The 25,266-nt window shown below is 41.4% G+C and overlaps 2 protein-coding genes across 4 annotated transcripts; one reads left to right on the top strand and one right to left on the bottom strand.

The window, feature by feature from the left end:
* Positions 1 to 406: 406 nt before the first annotated feature.
* Positions 407 to 25,266, bottom strand: LOC128417321 (nuclear mitotic apparatus protein 1-like). Of its 3 annotated transcripts, XM_053395785.1 has the most exons (10): positions 25,150 to 25,266; positions 22,049 to 22,138; positions 15,352 to 15,430; positions 13,743 to 13,857; positions 12,308 to 12,492; positions 10,499 to 10,653; positions 9,887 to 10,049; positions 8,210 to 8,368; positions 6,713 to 6,880; positions 407 to 2,010 (listed from the first exon to the last, which is right to left on the bottom strand). In XM_053395785.1, the coding sequence occupies exons 2-10, from the start codon at positions 22,132 to 22,134 to the stop codon at positions 1,843 to 1,845; spliced, it is 1,278 nt and encodes a 425-aa protein (XP_053251760.1). In that variant the 5' UTR covers positions 22,135 to 22,138; positions 25,150 to 25,266; the 3' UTR covers positions 407 to 1,842. The 3 variants fall into 3 exon arrangements, with proteins under 3 accessions (XP_053251760.1, XP_053251762.1, XP_053251761.1); XM_053395787.1 differs by lacking the exon at positions 8,210 to 8,368; XM_053395786.1 differs by lacking the exon at positions 25,150 to 25,266 and having other exon boundaries at positions 22,049 to 22,439.
* Positions 18,125 to 19,670, top strand: LOC128417320 (HIV Tat-specific factor 1 homolog). Its single transcript, XM_053395784.1, has one exon. The coding sequence runs from the start codon at positions 18,160 to 18,162 to the stop codon at positions 19,519 to 19,521; it is 1,362 nt and encodes a 453-aa protein (XP_053251759.1). The 5' UTR covers positions 18,125 to 18,159; the 3' UTR covers positions 19,522 to 19,670.

Genomic DNA, 25,266 nt, shown 5'->3' with positions numbered 1-25,266 from the left:
TCTTCCTCCCCATTTATTCCCCTTAAAATAGTTTACAATTGGTAGATCTATATATATATAAAAAGATATATATATATATATATCCAAAATCCACCTAAATCTGCTTTATTAGCGCATACTACTCACTTAATGCTTAAACTGGACCTGGCTTTACATTCTTAATGTATTTTACTTATTCTCTTGAAACCGAATCTCCTTTTGCTACTTAAATCATTTATGTATATCTGGTAAATTATGACCAAATTTGTTGTTAGATTGCATACAGTAAATTGAAATATACACTTGGTACACTACAGAATTGTTGTGCTTTTTGTTCGGGTTATATTTTTTGGACAAAATTTTACAGTAGACATATTTAAACTTATGTTGGCCTCAGATTAATTATTTGGATCTTTGGTCAAGTCTTTTAATAGCGTGTCTCAAAGTGTTGTCTTATGTTGTTGCTTGTTTCGAAATACGCTGTCTCTTTAGCATTGTCAGGATTATTTCATGGAATAAGCAGCCAAAACCTGAGCATCTCAGACCTCTATGCTAGAATATATAATTCTCTTGGTCAAGTGAAATGTTAATCAAAAAGTCATTTAGAATATGTCTAATCATTTGACTTCTGAAAAAGGTTTTCTTACTACTTTTATAAACCAGCGCAGCAGTTCTCCTCACACTTTTGGTTTTGAAGTCAATTTTAATTTTTAAATTGCTTTCTGGAAAGTGATTATACATTTAGAGTAAGGTACAGATTCTCCAAATACTTTTGGCTCTGATCATGTATAGACATCTTGGTTTAACAATAGACAAGCTAAACACCTTTCAGTCATGTATGTCATCAGCACTTTTTGTTAGAGAAGTATGTGTATCCAGAAATTCTATGTGTGTGCTTAAAACATAACCTAATGGCCACTTTTCCTAAAATTTCTATGCTCTTGTACATGCTATTACACTCAAGTCTTGTATTTCTTTGTCCATGATTATAAGCCATTTGAAGAAAATTTCTGATGGCCACTAAATGGTGGGTACATGTATACAATTCTTGTTTGTGCTGTTGAAAGATCATGTGTAGAATATAGTTTAGAACTAGCATTGCTAAAGGGTGCCATCCATGCTCCCCTCCCCTCAGTGCAGTTATATGGTAGCACATGCCACATAACCAAAGGCCTGGTTAAAACTAACCCTCTACAGCTTCTCTAGAAAATGAAAGAATTTGATTCAGCGTATGGATTAATTCCATTGAGTACCCTGACGAAATCTACCCTCTCCAGAGTCATTTGAAATTATTTGCAGAAGAGTTAGTGTCCCAAGAGCTGCAACTCCCCTTTACCCCATTTTACATGTTTTCCAGGAACTATTGTGTGAAGACAACTTGGATATCTAACTTTTTGCTTCCTCCCTCTAGAGCAGGGTGTCATTAATTTATCAACTGCTGTCCCTTTGTCTAAGGCAATTCAGTGTGGAATCATAATCTGGATGAAGGAGGTTTCTAATTTTACAATGGTAATGGAAGTTCTTACTGCCAATAAGGATACAATGCAGATTCCATTTGTTCACTTAGGACTAATGAATTCATAAAACATTTCCTGTCCACTTGTTGAATGTTGGTCACCGAAAGAGCTTTAAAAAATACCTTGATGCCATTCTCTGATTAGCTGAGGATATGCTAATGACTACTTTCTTTCTTTTTAGACTGCGACTGAGGTCTATTTTTATTCACATCTGAATATTATCTTTGTAAGAATATGGCCTAAACAAAATTTATCAAGTGGCACAACATGCAGCTTTTCAATTTGAGCAAATCTTCTAGAAATATGAATTAAAGTAACAGCAGAAAAGAATGACTGCTTCCCAGAGTTAGCTCATTGATGCTGTGTTTGCTGTTAATATATTGGAGAATTCTTTCCATTTTTCTTTCTGCAGAATAGATGCCGTATCGACTTGAGATTGCAAACTGTTGAGGTCACAGGACAAGCTGTTAACATGGCTGTGCAGAAAACTGAATTCCTTTTCCTTTTCAGCAATCTGGATAATGGGAAAAGACATGTTAATTTTGAAACAGCAATAAAACTCTGCTCAAAAATCAGTCTTCATCTTTGACTGCTGACTGCATATATAAATATGTATAAAATGGTTGATGAGCATTTGACTCACTGAAAAGTTTGCTTTTGCAAAAACAACAACAACATGCAGTTGTTCTAGCCCATAAGGTGGTGGTGGGGATGTTTACAGTCTTGCACTACACAATCATCTATATTGAGTGGTCAGTCCAAATGTAGTTCTTCCTAAAGCGTTCCGGGTAAGTAATTGGTGGTTCTACATAAGACACATGCCTTCCTCTCCACTAAGTATCTTGTCACTTACTACAATGTGGCACCTTAAACACAACACCAATTTGTGGCATACAATGTCATGTGAAGAATGTATCTGAAGAAGATTGCTCTCGCCTTTGAAAACTTACGCTACAATAAATGTGTTCCTTTTTAAAACACTACCAGAGTTGTTGCTGACCAACATAGTTATAACTCTGGAATTTATTGCCATTGTTGTAGTTACAGACTTCAGATTTTCTTTTGGGGTGGGAGAGAACTTACCATCAATGGAGTTAGTAATTTGGACATATCTCCAAAGAACTTTTAGCCTCCCAACAACTTTGTGACATAAGGGTGTGAACCAGGGGGGAAAGAGACTTGTGTCAGACTTCTCATATTGAGCAGAATTGTAGAGTTGGAAAGGACAATGAGGCACTTATCTAGTCCAATCCCCTGCAGTGCAGAAATCTTTGCCCAATGTGGGGCTAGAAGCCATCAACCTGGTGTTAAGGGTCTCATGCTCTACTGTGTAATGACATAGGTCTGGATTCCTTGCAAACGAGGCCAGTAAGACTAACCTAGGGAAAATGAGCCTTAACAGTCGCTTCACAAAGGTAAATCTCTATTCTTTATCAAGGAATGCTGAATTCTGTGACTATAAGTTATGCCAATTTTATCCAGATTTTCCTAATCATGGGGAGTGGAAAAGTTAGGTACAGCACTGATGTTGATACCTCTGACACCTGGATGTCCTGTTGATTATCTGGTTTCTGAGTTTTAACCAAGTGTTGCTTACATACTTCAAAACTGGTTCAGTTTGCAGGTCCATGTAATGCAGCGTTGTTTCCCATAGTGGTGTATCAGATACCTTTGGGAAGCCCGCAGCATAACATTATTTTTATGATTTACTATATGTACCACTCCCAGTGGTTTGACTTCACCCCCAAAGGTGCACTCCTCCATTGTCTCCCAAGACATACTGATGCCAACAACTAGATATATTGGGCACTTTTTACAGTGAAGTGTCTCAAGGCAACTTACAGAATATTCCAACTAAATAAAAAAGCAATAAAACAAGTCCTAAAGTGCTCATGCAAGGTATATATAAAAAGAATAAATACCATCCAACCCACTTAAAAGGATCAGCCATAAAAGGATGAGCCACAATGTTACCTGCCAAATTAATGGCCAAAGGCCTGGCTAAATAATAATGTTTTTGCCTGGTGGCTTTAAAGTAGACAGCAATGTTGCCTGGGAGAGTATTCCAGAAGTGGGAAGCCACCATTGGAATGGCCACTTCTGTGACATGAAGGCTTCTCCCAAGTCTTTCCCAATATCTGGTACTGAGTGGCATTCTTTCTGTGGAACTTCCAGGCTCAAAGAACCATCATGACTAAGTGGCTATTATAAACTTGATGTGATTCCTTGACAAACCATTTTGGGGCCAGGGAGATATATGAATAGATGGCCACATTTTGCATGTTTTCTGTTGAACAGCCATTTGAGGGATGTTGGGCTTTCTCTGAGTAAGGAAATACATACGCCTTTGTCTCCACTAAAGATAGTGAAGGAGCTAAAACTTTTGTGAGAGCTGAGAGAGTTCTGAAAATAACAGGTTCTCTCAGTTGCCATTGATAGGGGGATCGAAACCTGTAAGTAGAAATGAAGTAAGACAGCTCCTTCGAAAACAGACTTCTCCTACTCAATATGCTGATATATTGGAGTTTAGTTCAAGGGAGAAGGTGCAGTTCCCATTAGGGTTGTAAGGGACAGAGTGTGCTGTGGCAGTGCAGGAATGGCAAGTCCTACAACTCTACTGCCTCCACTTTCATCCTCTCTCCCAGCCTTGACAACTAGTGGCTCAACCGCAGTCCCTCTGGCCTTAAGATGGTGCTGGGGCATGCCAGGTTGGCCAATGGAAAGGTGATAAACCAACTGTAATGTAATCCTGGAAGAATTTGCCAAACCTATGGTTAACTGATCTGGTGGATGAAGTGATCAGTGTAAAATCTCATTGACGTGGTCAGGTGAGCTGAGAGCGGGGGAGTCAGAGTGGCTTCGGCCTGTGACAGTATGGGTAAACCTTTTGCTCCTCCAGGTGTCCCATTAGCGCTAGCAAACAGCCAACAGGCAGCGATAATGGAAGTTTTTGTTCAGCAACATCTGGAACGCCACAGGTTGCCCACATCCGTGGGATAGCTGTCGGTAGAGCATGAGACTTGTCATTTCAGGGTTGTTGGTTCAAGCCCCCTGTTGGGACAAAAGATTTGGTCCTGTCCAACTCTACAGTTCTATGATTCTTTCGGGTCCATAAGGATTCCACTACCCTTGTCAGATGCCCTGTGCCAACAGTCAGTTTTGAACCTGGGATTGGGGGCCCTAGATAGGATGGGGATTTTCTTGGCGTACTGTCCATGCTACTATCAAGTTTTCCTGCCCAAACTGATGGGCATGGTCTTTGAGGTGGTGGTGGTGAGGACTTCCATGGCTTTAGCCTTGGGACTTGGAACATACATGCTGAGGCTGCCTTGTCCTGTATGGCATAAGATGAATACCACACACCTCTCAATATATAGACCAGCGCATGCATCGGGACATGAACTGAACTTTTATCTTCTGTACTGGTTTAGGGGACAATGATGGGAGGAGCTAGAAACGGCTCAGTAGTCACAGATTATCTGAACATTCGACCTATTAGGCACTCCTAGCCCTTGCAGGGATTTAGATGGGTTTCCTGCAGTTTAGCTGGTAGTTCTACTGAGGCCAGACCTCTGGGAATGGTGAGGTGACCCAGGTGATCAACAATCACTCCTAAGTATATTCACCCAAATTGTAGTGGCGCCTTGTTCTGAGCAGCTGAGGGATACGAAGCAATTGGGTTGACAACTAGAGCACAGGTGGCAAAAAATAAAAAAGTGTGATTAAGCTCAGGTAAGAAACTTACTCTGTGATGGTGGCAAAGATATCTTACTTCCTGACCACCAGGAAAGCCAGCAGAGGTTTTTCTGAGGGGTGAGAAGCCTGCTTTCTAGGCTTGTGGCATCCGCTAGAACCAGCAAAAGGCCAGCTGTGACCAATTGGCATAACATTTGGTAGGCAAGATCACTTGTATTCATTCTGACTTGGATGCCATACTTTTGGTAGAGAAGGAGTTAAAGTGGTTGGAGCCCTTTAATTGATGCTGGTTTTATATGGCTAAAGTTGTCCTGGCAAGTACACAAATACAAATGCAGTGCTTTAATAACAGCAGCAAGCCGTGACTTGGCAAGTTCTTATTTGCTCCTTTGCTTGCACACAGTCTCACAATTTGGTCAATGTCCTCCAAAGTGAATAAATTACAGCAGCTTCCTAACAAGCACTCACACCTGGAGGTTGTTACATTATCAGTAGGCTGGGAGAATCCTTGATAAAGTCACATGTCAGCTCCTTGCCTCTCCTCCACAATGAGATTGTCTTTGTCCTTTTATTTTGCATTTCCAGCAAAGGTTCACTTACATTTTGCAACTGTAAGTATAAACTACATTAATATCCTATGGCTTTTTAAATGTGTGTGGGGGTGGTTATTGGTTTGTTTTTGTTTTATGTATTGGGGGCTTTCATTTTGTATTTTTCTGTTGTGAACCACCCTGGGATCTTCAGATGGAGGGCAGTATACAAATTTAATATATAAAAATAATGATGATGTTGGCAAATTCTATACTCAAAGCAAGGAGAGCTCTCACATGTCTCGTCTGCCTGCTAGTTTTATATTCCACACTTCAGTTTTAACTCTCACCTATATTTTTATTTAGAATGTACCTAATGCTGATATATAGCACTGTTTCACATAGGTGTAGCCAAGGGGAGGGTAGGTAGCAGCTGCCCCCCATCAAGTAAAAAATAGAAATAACTAACTGACCAATCATGTTGGTTTTGTTCCCCCAACAAAAGTACGGGGTCCCCCTACACCCATGCTGTTTTATATTTTTATTTTGTAAATTGCTTTGAAAAGTTTGGTACCTTCTTTAAAGGTGGTATACAAATGTGGATTTTTTAAAGGGACATAATAGATGCTCTCCCTGCCCCTGATATAATGCAGTTGCAATGGTATCGATAGTAGCTTTCCTTCCCTGGCAAAAAAAGCAGTTAGGTGGGAGATTTTGTCAGAAGTGCAGCAGAGAAAGGGTTATTAAACACACTGTGATGCACCACAGTCTCAATTCTGATTCTACACCCGCCCCCCGGCCAGCTGCTAGGAAATACAAACACACGCCTCACAAAATGGTCTCAGTTGTGGCCTGAGGTCAATGGCCATTCCCATATTTTGTGCCAGTGCATGTGTTGCATGAAGAATTAGATGGAGGTGGAAACTCACTTGTACTGGGAGTGCAGGCTAAAAAATAAACGCTGTTTGAGAAGTGCACAGATAAACTTACCTCTTTATGCAAGTGAGCAATGTGCTCTACCAAATGAGTCTTTTCTCTTTGCAGCTTGGAATTTTCCAGTTGAACTTTGCCACGTCTCTTTTCCAAATCTATTATCTGCGACTGAAGCAGCTGCCCATTCTGATCCATAGATTTCCTTTCTTGCTGGAGGTGAAGTACCTGTTTACCAATGGCTTCTATTAGCATTGATTAATGTCTAGGCATTGCTCTAATTTTAATTCCCCCTGCCCTGATAACTCACTGTAGCATCACAGGCTTCCTGTGCATGGGATTAAGCAAGCGTGTTTAGAAGAGAGCTGGGGCTACTCCTATAATGCCAACCTTTTACTTGGCAATGGGGTGTTCTTTCAGGCTATTGTAACATTAGGACAGTTGCTTTTCTCTTAGGGCTGTACTCAACTAAGTTTTACTTAGAGTAGATCAATGGAAACCAATGAACCTAAGTCATAACCATTGATTTCAATGAGTCTACTCTAAGTAAGGTTAACAGCGGATACAATCCTTAGTTTTGGAATATACAGCCCATTTAACTGTGTAACCATTACTTAGTATGTAGAACCAATGAGCTGACCAGATACTCAGTTGCTCTAGAGGGGTAAGTGCATGTGGTCTGAAGCACTGTTTTCATGCATCTCCCGTTCTTCTTAAATTACCTTTCTGTACTTAATGCAGGAAACATGCTAGGCACTGATTGGAAATTAAGATGATGTTTCACAGCCTAAAGCGTATCTTCTGTGATGAGGTATTTTGGGCCACTTGCCTCCTGGTAGAAATCTGCATGGGATTTCAAGAACCAGGTTCCTTACCCAGCAAGGCACAAAGCAGGTGTTGCCAATCTATAGTCAGTCACCAGACTTACTGGTGCACAGCCAGTGGCGTAGCGTGGGTTGTCAGCACCCGGGGCAAGGCAAGTAATTTGCACCCCCTAACCCGTGGTTTTAGCCCTCGAGCAGAGAGCTGCGAGTGCGAGCGCCCCCCCGATGTTGTGCCCGGTGCAGCCAGCCCCCCTGCACCCCCCACACTACGCCACTGTGCACAGCTTTCTCTAGTAAGACTGCATCATCAACATCACCATCATTGTGAGATTTCTTGCCTGTCCTTCACCAGAGAGTCCCAGGCGGGGTTACAACAATTTAGAAAAACAGTATTAAAAACTGGCAGTAAGCCATTGACTGTGTAGATACACAAAATCATATTTCAAAGGAGCAAAGTGGCCATTTGGAATAAAAGGGAAATGGCTGGTGCTGGATTCATTGCAAATTTTGTGTCAGATCAACACCATGAGCACAAAGTTTGATCCCTGGACAATATTTGGACAAATATTGTTCTAAATTGCTGCATCCAACACAATTCTATTTGGAAAGTTGCTGTTATATCAATAGTCAGGTCCTTTCTTTTCACCTTCAAAAATGTGTGAAGTGCTCTAATTGCAGCAAGCTTTACATTCTACCAATGCAGTAGACTTAAAATATGTAAGAGTGCACAGACCTGCTCTTGGACCTTCGAAACTCTCTGTCTTTCGTTCTGTAGTAGTGTCTTCAAGTAGGTAAGCTCCCTCTCTAATTGCCATTCTCTCTCTCTCTCTGATGCTAGCTCAGACGCTCTTCTTGAATGGGACGTGCTCTCATCCTCTCTCAGCTGTTTCTCCTATAGCATTGATACGAGTTAAGAGTGTACATTAGCCAAAACAGTTATGCAGTAATAAATGAGGGACATGGTACACATCCTTTTGCCTGGGATGCTGCTATTTCTCTCCCACCTTACAGCATTGCTTCAGTAAACAAGTGATATACTTGTTCCTTTTCCTAGCCTCAAAGACCTACTGATTCCTTAAAGCTAAGAGTGTGCCACATCACACTGGTGAATATAGAACAGCTCCAGGGGTAGAGTGCAGAAATAGCTTTCCTTATATTCTAACCCAGGTGTGAGGAATCTGTGCCCCTCCAGATCTGTGACTACAACTCCCATCTGGCTGTTGGCCATGCTGGCTAGGACTGTTGGGAGTTAAGGGTTCGACAACATCTGGAGGACTATAGGTGCCTGCCAGTGTTCCAGTCTAAAGGAGCTGCAAGCTCTTTAAGGCTAGAGTGCCACCCATGCAGGGGCATAATGCTTTATAGTAGTGCCACTGGGGCTCCATTTTGCCATCTCTTGTGAGAAGGGGGAAGAGCATGCTGTATACAAAACAGATGCAGTTTGCTGTTGTTCAGTTCAGGGCAATTGTTAACCTCTCAACAACAGCAGCCAATTGCATGCCTGTGTGAATTGGTACAATCTGAAGATATATGGGACATATCCTTTAGGTGTTTTGTGCTATAGTTGCACGTTATGGGAGAAGTCCCATGCTATCTGCTTTTAGCACTTACCAGTCTGGGCACACTTATGCCCTGTCTTAGGGAGTTTCAATATGTTCTCTGGTTCTGCAGTATAAACTCATTGATCTGTTGATATAGAGACTTTGCATTCAAGAAGACTATAGCCACGCAACTGCTTTGTGTATGACTAGCTTTGTCCTGTTTTCTGACATTTTCTCTGCTGCTGTGCAAGCAAGTCATCTGCTTCATTGCCATTGCAGAAGCATTAATTAGTTGCCAGGTCATATTCTAGCCAATTTATTGAAATATTTCTTTGCTACGAGAGATAGCACAGAGTTCTGCTGCTATTTCCAGCTACTTGGCCATAATAAGATGTATAGCAGGCACCCCAAACCTTTGGCCCTCCAGATGTTTTGAACTACAATTTCCATCATCCCTGACTACTGGTCCTGTTAGCTAGGGATCATGGGAGTTGTAGGCCAAAACATCTGGAGAGCCGCAGGTTGGGGATGCCTGATGTATAGTAAGGGAAATCTGCTACAATGCCAGTCTTGGGCCATGGCAGAAATCCAGGTATAGGCTGCACTGGCCATGGGACTTGTACATCATGTTCAATGAGCTACTGCCTTGTTCTGTTTGTTTAGCTTCTGTAGAGAAAGCATTCTAGCAAAGCTATTCACATCTATTTTATTTGTTTTTAATCTGTGCCTTCCCCCCCCAACCAAAAACGACATAAAAAACTAATATTGAAAATCTTGAAATGGAGTTCACCTGTTAGCTTTTTAAATCTTTTTCTAGATAGAAATTGAAGACCAAGAGCTAACATGTTGAATACTAGAAAAATACTTACTCTGCTCAGCTGCCTAGTTGCTTTCAGCACTTGAGCTTGTAAGAGGCCATTTTCCCTTGTCAGATGCCCACAATCTTCTGACATCTTGTCACGTAAATATTTGTCCTCATCAGCTGAAAGCTCTTTTTCCTTGAGGACTTGCCTTAATTTTTCACTCTCCTCACTAAATGCACATAATTATAGATATTGGCTCATATGGGGTATTCTCAAAGCAATATTTTTTAAAAAATTATATATGACAATCTTATAATGCCCTTGCTTTATAAATCTGGGGAGTTGTATGGCCATTTCATGCACACCAGAACTGTAAGCGAAGTCTGCTTGTACTAAACAAAAATTGCTAGCCATTCGTAGCTGTAGATTATTATGAGCTTTAGGGATAATCCCACCCTTCAGTTTAGTAGATCTTCAGCATCTAGTCCTCCGATATATTAGCCAAAAGTTCTAATGGTTCACCATCTCAAGCACATCAGTAAATCCTGTGAAGATGAACCCTCTTTAATAAGTTGTACAGTACATTTTCATACACAAGTCATTGGTCAGCCAAGTGAGAATGGCAGAGGCTCAATAGTAATGAAAATATTAAAAGACAGGGAGTTGTTGTCTGCCTACCTAAGTTCTTTTGCAATGTGCTGCTGCATGGACTGGGAGCCGATAAGTAATTTCTCCTCTAGTTGATGAAGTAATGCCTGCAGCTGTAGGCATTCTGATCTGCTTTCTGTGAGTTTTTGTTCTGTAGCTTGGTGCTGCTGAATCTGCAGCTGAAGCTGAATAAAGCAGACTGTGAAAGCAAACGCTGAACATTCTGTGCCCCCACCATGTTTTATTACTCTGATCATTAGAATTGATTACTACTTCTAGTGAGAAAAAGGTTCAAATACAGAAGGGTTTTTTAAGTGATCTGTTTATAGTACAATAAATTCACAGTTGCTACCCACTGGTTACACAGCGTTGAGATGACTTCTTCCAAGCAACACACTGGTAACTGGGATATTGCATTTTCCTAGCACTGGATTTGTTTATTTTGTGCCTTAAAGGTAAAGGTAAAGGGACCCCTGACCGTTAGGTCCAGTCATGACCGACTCTGGGGTTGCGGCACTCATCTCGCTTTATTGGCCGAGGGAGCATGACTAAGCCGCTTCTGGCAAACCAGAGCAGTGCACGGAAACACTGTTTACCTTCCCGCCAGAACGGTACCTATTTATCTACTTGCACTCTGACGTGCTTTTGAACTGCTAGGTTGGCAGGAGCAGGGACCGAGCAATGGGAGCTCACCCCATCGCAGGGATTCAAACCGCCAACCTTCTGATCGGCAAGTCCTAGGCTCAGTGGTTTAACCCACAGCGCCACCCGCGTCCCCCATCTTGTGCCTTGGGAGCATGAAATTCTTCATTAGCTTCCTGCTGGAGTGACAGGTAACAACTCGCAGCCTTGGATGTGGTTGCACATCTCTCCCTCCACACCAAAACTCTCTTCCAGTGGGTCTTGGATGAGCAGAAGTTGAGCTGCATCTTGACCCGCATTAGCAACATACTTGAAAAGCTCTTTGCTTATGGGCATTTAGTGCACCTATTGACTAGTTGTATGTGATGTCCCCTCTATGCTTGCAGTAATTTTGAGCCCTTGGAATAAAAATAATGATGCAGCTCTTCAGCTACATCACTGCAGTGCTCATCTGGCATTAATTTAGCACTTTTGTTATGTGCAAGCTAAAAAGGTATATGAAAAAGCCCTTGAAGTGAATACGGCTTTCAGAATATGGTTTGAGTGAGATCCAGCAATAGTACAAACAGGGGCCTGCTGGCATGACAACAGGGCTTCGGCTTGCTCTCCCCACCCCCAGCACACCCACAAAACCTGCTCCAAAGGTCTGGAGGACTCTCTGAAGCAGAATTTGGGGGGACATAGGGGACTGCAGTGAGGAGGAGAGAAACTGAAAGACCCATTGAACAAGTAAATTTCTTTTGTCCCAGTTGACGGACATCACTGGACGCCACTCTTTGCATTGGAGTTTGCGGTAAAGAAAACAGTATTTATTCAGGGGTGTCATTTGATTTAGCTGGGTCCAGTGTTTTATCTCTTGATCATTCAGAAGAAGAGGAGGAGTTTGGACTTGATATCCTGCCTTTCACTCCCCTTGAGGAGTCTCAAAGCAGCTAGCAATCTCCTTTCCCTTCCTCCCTCACAACAAACACTCTGTGAGGTGAGTGGGGCTGAGAGACTTCAAAGAAGTGAGACTAGCCCAATGTCACCCAGCAGCTGCATGTGGAGGAGCGGAGACGCGAACCCAGTTCCCCAGATTACGAGACTCCCGCTCTTAACCACTACACCACACTGGCTTAACAGCTTAATGTGGCAGCAATTCCTCATATCCAGAACATTTATGAAAGATGGGTTTATTATGAAGTTAGAATAGCTCACCTGAGATTCCAAAAGATGGGCCTCATGCTCTTTTTCCTTCACTGAATTTGCAGTGAGCTGTATGTTTCTCTGAATTTTTAGCAGTTCTTCTGCCTTGTGCGAAACATTCTGAGTGGAGATGTCAGCCAGTTGCTTCAGTTTTGTAGCATCCTCTATTAAGGCCAGCTTTTCTTTAGCATTTTCATCTGCAGGAAATTTAGCATTTAAAATCTTTACTACCTTCCCATAAACTTCAGTTTCTTTTTGCAGATAACTTTTCATGTGATACATGTTTTAAAAGGCATCCAGATATTCTTAAGGTAGTTTTTCTAAGAACCATGCTCAGCGGGGTATGCCCCATTCTGTCACTTGAGGTGAAACAGGAAGTGCCCCCCTTGCCTTATCACTGCTGCCACTACCTATCTCCTCCTGCTACTGCCACTGCTTTCTCTGCCACTGCAATACACCCTGCCACAGGCAATTACAGGCAATATTGCACTGATTTTGGCCTCTGGTGGAGATGGACAGGGCAGGGCACCAAAGGGCATTCCATCTAGGGGTTTTCTGCCACCTGAGGCAGCAGTCTCACTCTGCATAATGGCTGGGCTGGCTCTGACCATACTGAACAGGAAACATGTCCCTTTGAGCTAAGGGGGGCTTATTTCCAAATAAAGCATGCTTATGATTGGGCTGTGAGATACTCTGATGTACAGCCCAATCCACAGTTTGGCGTACAATGTCAGAACAAGCAGTATTTTAGGTTGTGGCAGCTGAAGAAGCCCAGCAAGAAGTTTACAGCCTGATAACAAGGAAGCCATATACAAGTTATGCCTATTCATATACATGCAAAACCTTAAATATTTGTGTAAGCTTTCAATATCCCTAGTTCTTGAAAGAGAGCTAGGAAGATTTAAGCCAGGACTGTAAGTCAGTGTTGGGGCATGTATCAGTTTCGTTGTAAAAAGGTATTGAGGGAAGTGGTAAATTTTGCAAGGGGGGCATATTCTAGAAACTCATTCTGGAGTGAAGTTACCAGTGAAAGAGACAGACATTTGTGCCTTGATCCAGCACAGGTTGCATGGGAAAAGGGTAGTGCCACACTGTGTTGGAAAGCAATGCAGCATCTGCGCTCAAGATGTGTACAGCAAGTTGCACACATTTAACTTGTGTACATACAGTTTTACACGCTTGGCAACTTAAAAATAAAAATAAAAATGGAAAGGGAGCAGGCATCCAGCAAATATGACTTTGTCCATTCCAACTGCCATTTTACCCAATGGTTAGTGCTTAAGATGGATGAACTGAAGATCTATCCATCATTGGTATAGTTGGATGTTAGCCTCTTCCATAAGAGAAGTATCCTAGCTGTATACAAAAGCCAAGCTAGCATCAGTTCATTATTTATAAAAGTATCTTGATGGTAAGAACAACAACTCATGGAACATTTCATTATTACCTGATAGTATTTGAAGTCGTCTGTATATTGCACGGATTTCAGCTTCAACTATCTTGGTGCTGTTTTCTTTCTGTACAGTTTCTATTTGGGCTGTGTCTATTGCAGTCTCTAGTTCCTTTAAAATATACACTGTAGGTTAGCATCATGCAAATACAAATGTGGAAGACAAATGTTGAAGCCAAATAACAAAAAAATATATAGTTAAGATATTACAATATCATTTGGGGCTCCACAATGAATCTACAAATGTACATATAGTCTAGAGAGCTAGATGCAAAGATTCAGCTCTGCCTTTAATACATTTGTTGTGCTTGTGACTTCCAGTCCGGCATATGCATTGCTCTGTCTGGACTGAGGTAATGAGGCTGGAGGTATTTATGTATTTTTAATGAATTTTTATGCACAGTGGTGCTCTGAAAGACTGAGATTGCACATCAGTGGACAAATGGTACATGTTCAAAGTAGTTCAAATGCTGTTGCGTTGAGCATACTGACTGCACTGAAACTTGCACCGCATCTAATCTGCAAGTAAACTTTTAAGTTTCAGTTATGTGATTTCTGATTGTCTCTCCGTCTAGTCAATATCTACTTGTTTTAAATACTGGTAGAAGTATTCTGCATTTTATTCCTAAGAGCCAGCTATGCTGCCTTGCCAAAGTGAAAATGGCTAGAAGCATTTAGAAGGTTTAACTGGAAGATGGGTTATGTCAAGACTGCCAGGTTTATTTTGAATAGGGTATTTGGTCCATAACGGGAGGTATTATGCTTACATCTAACACCTCTGTATACTATTAAAGGTAAAGGTACCCCTGCCCATATGGGCCAGTCGTGTCTGACTCTAGGGTTGTGCGCCCATCTCACTTAAGAGGCCGGGGGCCAGCGCTGTCCGGAGACACTTCCGGGTCACGTGGCCAGCGTGACGAAGCTGCTCCGGCGAGCCGGCACCAGCGCAGCACACGGAAATGCCGTTTACCTTCCTGCTAGGTAAGCGGTCCCTATTTATCCACTTGCACTTAGGGGTGCTTTCGAACTGCTAGGTGGGCAGGAGCTGGGACTGAAAGACGGGAGCTCACCCCGCCGCGGGGATTCAAACCGCCGACCATGCGATCGGCAAGCCCTAGGCGCTGAGGTTTTACCCACAGCGCCACCTGTGTATACTATTAGTGTACAGTTAATACCTATTCCTAAGTGACGTTTCCTATATAAATGCAGTGACTATGCAACTGTGAGAACAAATTTCTGTGAAACAAATGTGAGCCTGACCATGCATCAAAACTAATTATTCTGTGTAGTAAAATGGACTGAAAAGACACTGATTCAAAGAACCATGTATGCATGAATGAAGTGCTTCTGTACATGCACAAAGACTTCTCATATCATTTTACTTGAGCTGGGCAGCCCCTCATGCCTTCCTAGATCTCACACTGGAAGGGTCTCTAAGTCTACATAAAGTGGCTTTCTGGAGGACAGGCTGTTTCAAAAAAGCCCTGTTAAAGCTGTCCAGGCCTGTAGATTAGCTCCTTGAGTCCTGATGACAGTTGACAGATTACAAATTAGCAGTTGTTTACAAACAGAATTCATCCAAAGGCAAGAAAACTTTGGGAGTTACCTTTATTTTTTGCAGCATTTTTTCAGCTTCTCTGGTAACTTGGGGTTGGACGCTTGTAGCCTTTTTAGCTCTCTCCCTAGTTTACAATGGATAATTAAGGAGCATTTGTTTGAGATGTTGGAAGGTCAGTTCATATGTTTTGGAAATACCAATCACATTAACAATCCCACGCTGTATGCAAATTTGCTATCGGTTTGAGATACCCTCTAACAATTTCTGCAGTGCTAATGAATGCACACCCCCCCCACACACAAGAGAAAATAGCTGCTTTCCAATTCAGATTTTAAGAAATTTGAGGGGGGGAGTAGCTGAGGAATGGGTACAATCCTAAAGTAAGCTCCACTGAGCCCAATGGGAGAGTTAAACATCTCCCACTCTAATCACTCACATAAATGTCTTGCTATTTTCCTAGTTTACTTAATAGGTATTAAAAGTTACATATAACCCTGAGTGAAAGGAGAGTTGTGTATCGTGAAATAGATGTTAGTCATGACATGTGGCCTTGAATAAGTCAACAAAGAGTGACTCGTGGCTGTCCTGACTGGCAAAAGCAGGAGACTGCTTTTGTGCCTCAACTAGCATAATTGACATATTTTTGTAAGAAGCCTTTCCTGGCTAGTGCCTACTTTAGCAGGTACATAAAGGGTTAGCCTCAGAATAGCAGACACACATATAAAGGAGTATAGAAGACATAACTACTGACAATAACACTTCATGCATATGTTTTACTGGCATATTCCAGGCCTGTTCTGTGCCTAGTTTTCACTAGAGGAGGGGTTCCCAAATGGTGGTCTGTGAGCTTCATTCAGCTGATCCACAGTATGTGGTAGTGGTGCCCTCCTTGTGGAACACCTTTCTCTTCAGATGTCAAGGAAATAAACAACTATCTGACTTCTAGAAGACATCTGAACGTAGCTCTGTATTGGGAAGTTTTCAAAGTTTGATGGTTTAGTAAGTTCTGATATATGCTGTGAGCTGCCCAGAGCGGCTGGTGAAACCCAGCCAGATGTGTGGGGGTAAAAATAATAAAATTATTATGTCTGCATTTAAAAACAGTACATATTTTAAATCGTATTTTATTGCTTCTTTTATACTGTATTTTGCTGCATTACAGTTTGAATTCAAATTATAAAACAATAAAAGAGCTACAATTTTCAAAGGGGGTGAATGGCCAATTCCTCTTCCCAGGGAGCTCTGGAAACTGTAGTTCTGTGAGGGGAACAGGGTTGTCCTAACTACTCTCTCACAAGCTACAGTTCCCAGGAATGTGGTATGCTGCTGCTTTGCAGATGGTGCTTGAGAGGTGTGCAAATTTCCAGTCATTCTTTTATTAGGATAATGAAAAAGGTTCCCTGTAGGATAAAGTTAAACATAAAGGAACTGCCTTCTCTCTCCTTGCATGGCTTTCCAGTGGCACTGAAAATAATTCTGGCAGATATGTTGTGGCCTGTTCCTGAATAGGCAGACAGAGACCTGACTTCAAGCTGTCAGTATAAAGAACATAAAAGGAATGCAGTACTTTGCCCCTCAAAGGATGGCCTTCCATATTCCTGAGGTAAAGTAGAGATGAAAGACTAAGCTCTGGTTGCCAGAGATTTAATATGCTGCCAGCTAAGCTTACAGCTAAATTTCTTGTCTGAGATAAACTGATGTTAAGAGAAAGGGTTTCACAGTCTCTGTGAAGCCAAAAGCATACACAGCTGGTCGCAATTTGCCTCTCGCAGAGGAAAAAGTCTGTTACTACAGTCATCCCTGCATATGTTTTTGGATGCATTCACTGAAGGGATCAAGGGCCCAAAAGCAGGGTCCATTTCACATTCATCATCAAATTGTGGTAGGAATTACCCCCCCCCCAGTAATACGTTTTAAAGTAAGGTTAATACAACAATTTACTGCTTGTGGTATTAACCATATTTAAAAGCGTATGTGAAATAACACTTTTAAATTTAGCAAGGGTTATTTGAAATGTGGATATTTATTTTGAATAATTTAGGCTGGAAACTTGTGCCAACTTACCTGGAACTCAGAGGCACTTGCTTCTGAGTAGACATGTATAGGATTGCAGTGTCATAGAATTGTAGAGTTGGAAGGGACACTGAGGATCATAGCTGGGCTTTTCCCTGCACACACATCCAGGGTGGATTTGATTTAAATCAAAATTTAAATCACGATTCAAATCACTAGTCAGTAAGACTTGATTTAAATCATTTTTTTTACAGAAAGACTCCTTCTTGCTGATATAACCTTAATATTTACAACCAGATGAAGGTTTCATTTTTGGAATATTAAATTTTCAGAGTAGTTTTTACAGTTATATCAAAAGTTACTGATTTGGTTATACTATTAGAAATACATAGACAGATAACTTATTAAACCTCACAATAATTTCATTATTAACTGCTTATATCTGGACAACTTTTCTGCTGTACTTTATTGGAAGGAGAAAAATGATCATTTCCTTAATAACAATTTAAATGATTTATTTCACTAAAACGACAACGTTATAGCATATGTATCCATGTTTGTTAACTGATGTGGTTAAACAATTAAAAAAAACACCTTAGACTGAATTTTAGCACACATGAAAAACTTGAAACAAATCCTTATTTCCTGATGAATAACCTTTGGACTATAACGTAACTTAAATAGAAAACTATCTTTAGAAAGATTTTCCCTTCAAAAGCATTTTATTTTTAAAATCTGATTTAAGGCTTCGTGAGGTCCTGCGACACCCGAGTAGGAGGCAGCTGAGTCGCTGCTGAGTCGCCCCGTGTTTTCTGCCTTGTCAGCCTGGGCTCCGGCAACAAGATGAGTATAGGCGGCTTGGATCAGAATGAGGAGTTCTACCAGCAACTGTGGCTGCAGGAGCTGTACGGCAAGAAGAACGAGGAAGGCAGTAAGGACCCTTTCACATACATGGACCCGGCGGACGGGATGCAGTACGAGTGGGATTGCGACAAGAAGGCCTGGTTCCCAAAGGTTACTGAAGATTTCCTGGCAACATATCATGCTAACTACGGCTTTCCCACTGAAAGTTCAGATAATTCACCTGCATCTCTTGCAAACACTAAATCTAAGACTCCTGCAGACTCAAAGACTACCAAGGTCCAGCAGCCAACAGTTCTAAAAGTATCTCAGGCAACAGATCTTAAACAAAATGGAGAGAAAATAAAACCCAACGCAGGATGGTTTCATGTTGAAGAACAGAGAAACACAAATGTCTATGTGACAGGTTTACCACCAGACATTACAAAAGATGAGTTTGTGCAGGTTATGTCAAAATGTGGTATTATTATGTGTGATCCGCAAACGGAGGAGCCTAAAATTAAGCTTTACAAAGACAAAGAAGGAAATCTCAAAGGAGATGGGCTCTGCTGCTACTTAAAGAGAGAATCTGTTGAACTAGCATTACAACTTTTGGATGAAAATGAAATCAGAGGCTACAAATTGCGTGTGGCAGTTGCACAGTTTCAACTGAAGGGGGAGTACGATGCCAGCAAGAAGAAGAAGAAATGCAAAGACTACAAGAAGAAGCTGTCTCAACAACAAAAACTGCTGGATTGGAGACCGGAGAAGAAAGATGGCAGCGTTCGAATGCGGCACGAGCGTGTTATCATTATCAGGAACATGTTCCACCCAAGCGATTTTGAAGAAGATCCTTTAGTGCTAAATGAGATAAGAGAAGATCTTCGGACAGAATGTGAAAAATTTGGACAAGTAAAGAAAGTCTTTCTATTTGATAGGCACCCAGATGGTGTTGCTTCTGTGTCATTTAAAGAAGCAGAAGAAGGAGATGTCTGCAAACAAGCACTCAACAGGCGATGGTTTGGTGGACGCCAGCTCTCTGTGGAGACCTGGGATGGTGTAACAGATTACCAGGTTGAGGAGACTTCAAGAGAAAGGGAAGAGAGACTGAAGGGTTGGCAGAAGTTTTTAGGTGATCCAAATTCAGAAATGCCGAAAACAGCATGTGACACAGATTCTGGTGTCCAGCTTCCAGAAGGCGTTCAGCCATCTAAAGTTAAGAGTGCATCTGAGGGTGGCCCAAAGGGTGAAGCAGCTGAGAGAGGAGATAATGGCAAGGGTACCAACGAAGATGTCACAGCATCCACAGACAGCAGCGTTGCAGGCAGTGATGAGGAAGCAGAGACATCTTTAACTCATTTGTAAAAGCATCTATGTAGGGTAACCTCTAAACCTCAGTTATCCTGTGCTTCAAAGTAACTGCAGGCAGCATTCAAATGAATATGTATGCATTACCCTATTGAGATATCAGTGTGTTTTTGAGGTGTTTCATTAAAAGTAACATTTAATGATAATCTTTAAAAACATATGTTCATATCTGCTGCTGTCCAAGCTGTGTGTATGTGTCCATAAGTTGCCAAGAGCCTGCTGAACTGAGCAGCTGTCTTGCATTATATCTTTGCTTGCCAGTGTTCGAAGTCCGTAAGTGTAAGCAGGTACAAACATGTGGTTCCTATTAACTACACAAGGACCTTTAGAATTAGAGGTATGAATGCTTATAATTTTTAGCTCCCAATTTTCTAAATGCCCCAATATTTGGGTGTTCCAGTACTTATTTGCATGAGCTGGATTTCCTGATTCTACACACTTTTAAAATAACAGATCACTGAGAATACATTACAGTATTGGCACCCTGTACATGTACCTGGGGAGTGGAAAAAATAATTATCACCCACAATTAATAAAGATAAATGTTCTGAAAGTGCTCTCCTTGGATGCAAAGTTTTAGATGACTGAAGATCCCCTTTCATTTAAAATCCTGATGAGATTAGATGACAAATAGGAAAAATGTGTAAATAAGACTAACTCTGATCTCTGTTTTTAAGTTTTTGATGATGACTTCATATTGGAAACAAAACAAGAGCTTGAGTGGTGGAAATGTGATTCTATTTTTCATATTACTGTGTTCAAATGTAGTTTGGTTTCAGGCATTTGTCAAGGGTGATGAGCATATGGAGCCTGTTCTTTTTGTATACTTGGTTTGACTACAGGAGACTACAAATGAAATTGTTTTGAGATTCCCTCTCAAAATTGTTGCTCAAATTTTTAAAGGCAGGCGTTTGTTTACAGATACAAGCCATTCAGAACTAGCAAACATTTGTCTTCAGGTTTTAAATGTACCTGCCTTTCCAAATGTTGAATATAAAATTATTTTCCACTATCATTTTTAACAAGCTCTATCAAATCAACTGCACTAAAAACTACCCAACAGTTACTATTTTTAAGCTCAGATCAGACATAATGAGAAACCATGAACTTCCATGATGAGAATGAGCAGGAGCAGCAGTGGGCATCTTCCTCTTAATATTTTATATTTGGGAATATGGGATTGTGTTTAAAAAAATTAGAGAGATTAAATTTGCATCACGCTAAAAAAAAATCCGATTTAAATAAAAAAAGTTTTAAATCAAAAAGATTTGATTTTTTTATTTTTAAAAATTTCTTTGATTTTTATCCACCCTGCACACATCTCATTCAAAAGTAGTCAAAGCCTAAAAATGGAAGGATGGAGGCTCAAGCTTTCCTCAAAGGAATTACTTCAGTGCTGTCCAAACTTTTTTCAAAGACGGCCAGATTTAATGAAGTGAAGGGCCGTGAGGGCCAACCAAAGGGCCGACCAAAGTTGCTGACCTTTTTTTTTTGGATTGAAGTTGTTGCACTTTTTAATGATTTTACCCCAAAGTTGTTGAGGGTTTCTTAGGATTTCACCCCAGGAAATAAACTGCCACAGAGACTGGATTGAACCAACCAGCGGGCCAAATTACGCCCCCAGAACAGACTTTGGACATGCCTGTATTACTTAAAAACCCCATGTCCAAATTTCAGCAACCCAAGGCACTCTTCCGTATTGCCACTTTACAACATCCACAATGAGGGATCTTGTATTCTCATCTGATTCTGAGCCCGGTTCAGCTTTCTTTTCATTTCCTGATTACTAGATTTCAGAGGATAGCATGCTTTCTGGAGTGGCTCTATGTCAGGCTTACTCAACCTCAGCCCTCCAGATGTTTTTGGGCTACAGCTCCCATGATCCCTAGCTAGCAGGACCAGTAGTCAGGGATGATGGGAAATGTAGTCCCAAAACATCTGGAGGGCCGAGGCTGAGGAAGCCTGCTCTATATAATATTGGGGCTGAACCAAAGAACTGTGCTGCTTGAGGAGGGAAATCCAAGCTGACCACCTTTCTACAATCCCACATACCATGTGAGTTACAATCCAGCAGGAAGTTGTCTTTTCCATTCCTCTCACGACAAATAGACACCATGGCTATTCATACACAAGAATGGATGGACCAATGGTATGACTTAGTCTAAGACATCTTCCAATGTTCCTAACTCTACCTAGCTGAAGCTGCTGCCTCTCCAAACATACAACAAAAATCGTGTTCAGGTTACAGCAAGGAAAATTGCAAATTTGTATACTGTCCTATTAACAGAAGATATGACACGTGTTTTCTAAATAAAGGAACATGCAAATGTTTTTGAACCAGTAAAAAAACAAAAAGGCTTACTGATGTATAAATAAAACCAATGAATGACAGTTTTCCAAAACAAGAAAGACTGCGATTCACAATATTCCAGTTTCCTAAATATTGTTTGTGGGGTGAGTGTGTGTGAACAGTTCTGAGTTTTCATAGCTACTTCTACTAAAACAGTATTACTTCAAAGGATATAGATATGACGTCTCACATTCCAGTAAGCAGACTTGTTTTTGCAAATTCTTTATGTACTCTGCTTCAATCGCGCCCAGAGAGTCCATTGTGCTGGTGGGGGGGGGGGTGTAAAGGTGAAACAAAGCATAGTTTGAAACAGCACAGGTAAGGAAAAAACAATGGGTGGTATCATCCCATCAGTGCAAGAATTTCCATTTGAGTAATGAGACTCCTCCTCTCCCCTGCTCCTCAAATCTGGTCCAGAGGTTTAAGGGAACCCCCAGAACAGATTTAGGGGGCACACAGGACAGCACATTTTTAACATACAAAGGGGGGGGGAGATCCTCCCTAGTCCTCCTGAGTTCCCCCTCTTCCCAGTTATGCCTTTTCAGTTCTGCTTTGCCCTGGCTTACATCTGAACAAAACAAAATGCAGATTTCAAATATGACAGCACAGACAGTTGCAGCACAGCTAGTTAAAGCACAGCTAAACATAGTTCTGAGGGACGCGGGTGGCGCTGTGGGTAAAACCTCAGCGCCTAGGACTTGCCGATCGCATGGTCGGCGGTTCAAATCCCCGCAGCGGGGTGCGCTCCCATCGTTCGGTCCCAGCACCTGCCAACCTAGCAGTTCGAAAGCACCTCCGGGTGCAAGTAGATAAATAGGGACCGCTTACTGGCGGGAAGGTAAACGGCGTTCCGTGTGCTGTGCTGGCTCGCCAGATGCAGCTTTGTCACACTGGCCACGTGACCCAGAAGTGTCTCCAGACAGCGCTGGCTCCCGGCCTATAGAGTGAGATGAGCGCACAACCCTAGAGTCTGGCAAGACTGGCCCGTACGGGCAGGGGTACCTTTACCTTTTTAAACATAGTTCTGAATAGGATCAGTCCAGCCTATTATGATCCCTGGCCTGTTGTCCACTTTTTTCCCAACCAGGGACAGGAGACATCATCAACCTGTTCCAGAAATTTATGTTAAGCAGGACTTGATATTTTTCTTCATATTTTTACTTAGATTTTAAGTGCCAAGTTTCTTTACGTTGCAATAATTCACTATTAAAGTACATACTTCATGGCATTTATTTAAATGAAGATTCAGAATCCCCTTCTGTGTTATTCTATCGTGTCCTTTGGAGTTGATTCCTGCCAGTGAAAATTTGTTTTATAAAGGCTTGAAATTGGGGGAATGCAGAGGGAGTCCCAGTGTGCAAGTAGAAGTCCTTGTGCTGACAGGAGGCTTCCTTTAGATGCAACCCACTTTTTATTAATTTTTACACCTTCTGCAATCTTAGGAGTTTTGTAAAAGCTTCCAAATCAATTTATTTTGGCTTTCTTCCCCCAGCCCCCAGTGTCACATTAAAAAATGGCAAGCCAAATGTCAAAGGTATTATTAAATTAAAATTTGTATACCACCCTTGCATTATTGTTGGGGGAAAAACTTACTTCCAGGAAGAAAGGTAACAAAATTCAAGGTGGAGGTTTTAATGAAGCTAAGAGACAGGTCTGTTGTTTGTTTGTTTGATTTTATCTATTTTAGTAAGTTTACATCCCACTTTATCTTCAAAAAGAAACCAAAGTGGTTTACAATAAGGAGAGGATACCAACGACCAATATACAAAAATTAATCAAACTAATGTGAAGAGGAGTGATGTGTATTTGTGTGTTTATTAAGCAAGTTGAAAGAGATGACTGCAGGGTCATGCAACAAAAAAATAACGACATGTTACATATTGTATAATGAGGCCATCCCCATCTTCCAATGTAGATTGGGATCCTGAAATTCAGCTGTTTCCCCATTCAGTGGCAACAACATGTGCTTGTTGTAGCAAAGCTGATATTGTAGTAATAGCCAGTAATTGCTTTCAGAGTGCTACAGTGGGCATTTTGCTGAACTCTAAATGAGCCAGATCAAAAATAGATTTGGGTAGAATGTTCATGTTATCTTGTTGAAGCGTTGTCTTATCTTTATATTCCAGGTAGGGTGGATAACAATCTTTAATGTATTAATGATGCTGCAAAATACAGGGTTCCAGTCACTACTAGCCTGAGGCTTCCCTCATAGGTCTCAAGGTAACTGCTTTATTTTATACTCACATAGAATCAGGTAGAAATCAGCTTCTTTGCCAGAGACTGAAATGTTACAAGTATATTTAAGCATTTTCAATAGTAAATACTGATAAAATGTCTAACTCAAAGGAACCCCTGTTCTCACCTCCCATGTGTATATATTATTCACACTGAAGCAAGTTATTAGACCAATATTGTGTAAATATTGAGATCAGTTGTAGGCATTAAGCGATATTATGTTCACTCTAATAGTCTTGATTATTTAAAGCTAGTCCAAGTCCGGTATAATGTAATGGGTAATTGTGTGTGTGTGTGTGTGTGTGTGTGTGTGTGTGTGTGTGGTTTGGGACACCTTTGCTTCTACCTGCTGTGCAAATTCTCCACTCAGCATGATTGGAGAACTGGTTAGAAGCAAATCCTATAATCTATATTTGGGGGGAAATGAAGTTATTATTATGACTGCATGACCATTCCTTTTGAATTTGCTCTTACCTTGCAATTAGGAAGCATTGTTGATGCGATTATAATTACTGTTGGGGTGAGAAGCTGAAATGACAGTTTTGTTTTAATTAAAAATGTATTAAAAACATGGTGCACTAAAAAGACCAGCTGAATAAAAGTTTAATGTGTTAGGCAAGATCCACTGTGCCCACTCTCCCTGGTCCAACTGAACCCACTGGAACTCGTGGCTGAGTAGACAGGCATTGGATTGCACTATTCATCATTTATCCACAAGATGTGCCTTAAAAACCATTTCAGCTTTGCAAACAATGCTACTGGCTAGGTGGGTTGGTGATGTCACATTTACAGCTGGGAAACTGAGGCAGCAAGCTAAAGAAATGATTTAGAAGATTTCTCTGATGTCCGACTTGAGGGGGATGGGAAAACCACCCTCAAGGAGTTAGAGGCGTGTGGATGTTTCAGCTTCGCTTTCTGCTGGCCAGTCTCTGGAAAACCCATCCAAACTCCTTGCCCCTCGGGGAGGTCGCTCCCTTAGAGCCAACCCTCTCTATATGCAGAGTATTCAGATGCAGATCAGCCCTGCCAGGTACACTTACCTGCTCACATCGCCGACACCTACGAGGGCTAAGCTACTAAACGTTGTGAAGCCCAACTCTTGGTCCAAGTTCAGCGCTGTTTGCTTCCTTGGCTTGTGACGCTGCTATAGAAACCTC

Source organism: Podarcis raffonei, chromosome 7, assembly GCF_027172205.1.
Source record: "Podarcis raffonei isolate rPodRaf1 chromosome 7, rPodRaf1.pri, whole genome shotgun sequence".
NCBI lineage: Eukaryota > Metazoa > Chordata > Lepidosauria > Squamata > Lacertidae > Podarcis > Podarcis raffonei.
This window is presented reverse-complemented; position numbering and strand designations above follow the sequence as displayed.

Bases quoted from the DNA above. Each gene is read 5' to 3' on its own strand.
- LOC128417320 (XM_053395784.1), top strand. From the start codon at position 18,160: ATGAGTATAGGCGGCTTGGATCAGAATGAGGAGTTCTACCAGCAACTG.
- LOC128417321 (XM_053395785.1), bottom strand. From the start codon at position 22,134: ATGGACTCTCTGGGCGCGATTGAAGCAGAGTACATAAAGAATTTGCAA. The intron at 10,050-10,498 runs GTAGGCAGACAA...ATGTGCATTTAG, and splicing joins CACATTGCAAAAGAACTTAG to TGAGGAGAGTGAAAAATTAA. The intron at 2,011-6,712 runs GTAAGTTTATCT...CCCATTATCCAG, and splicing joins TTGCTCACTTGCATAAAGAG to ATTGCTGAAAAGGAAAAGGA.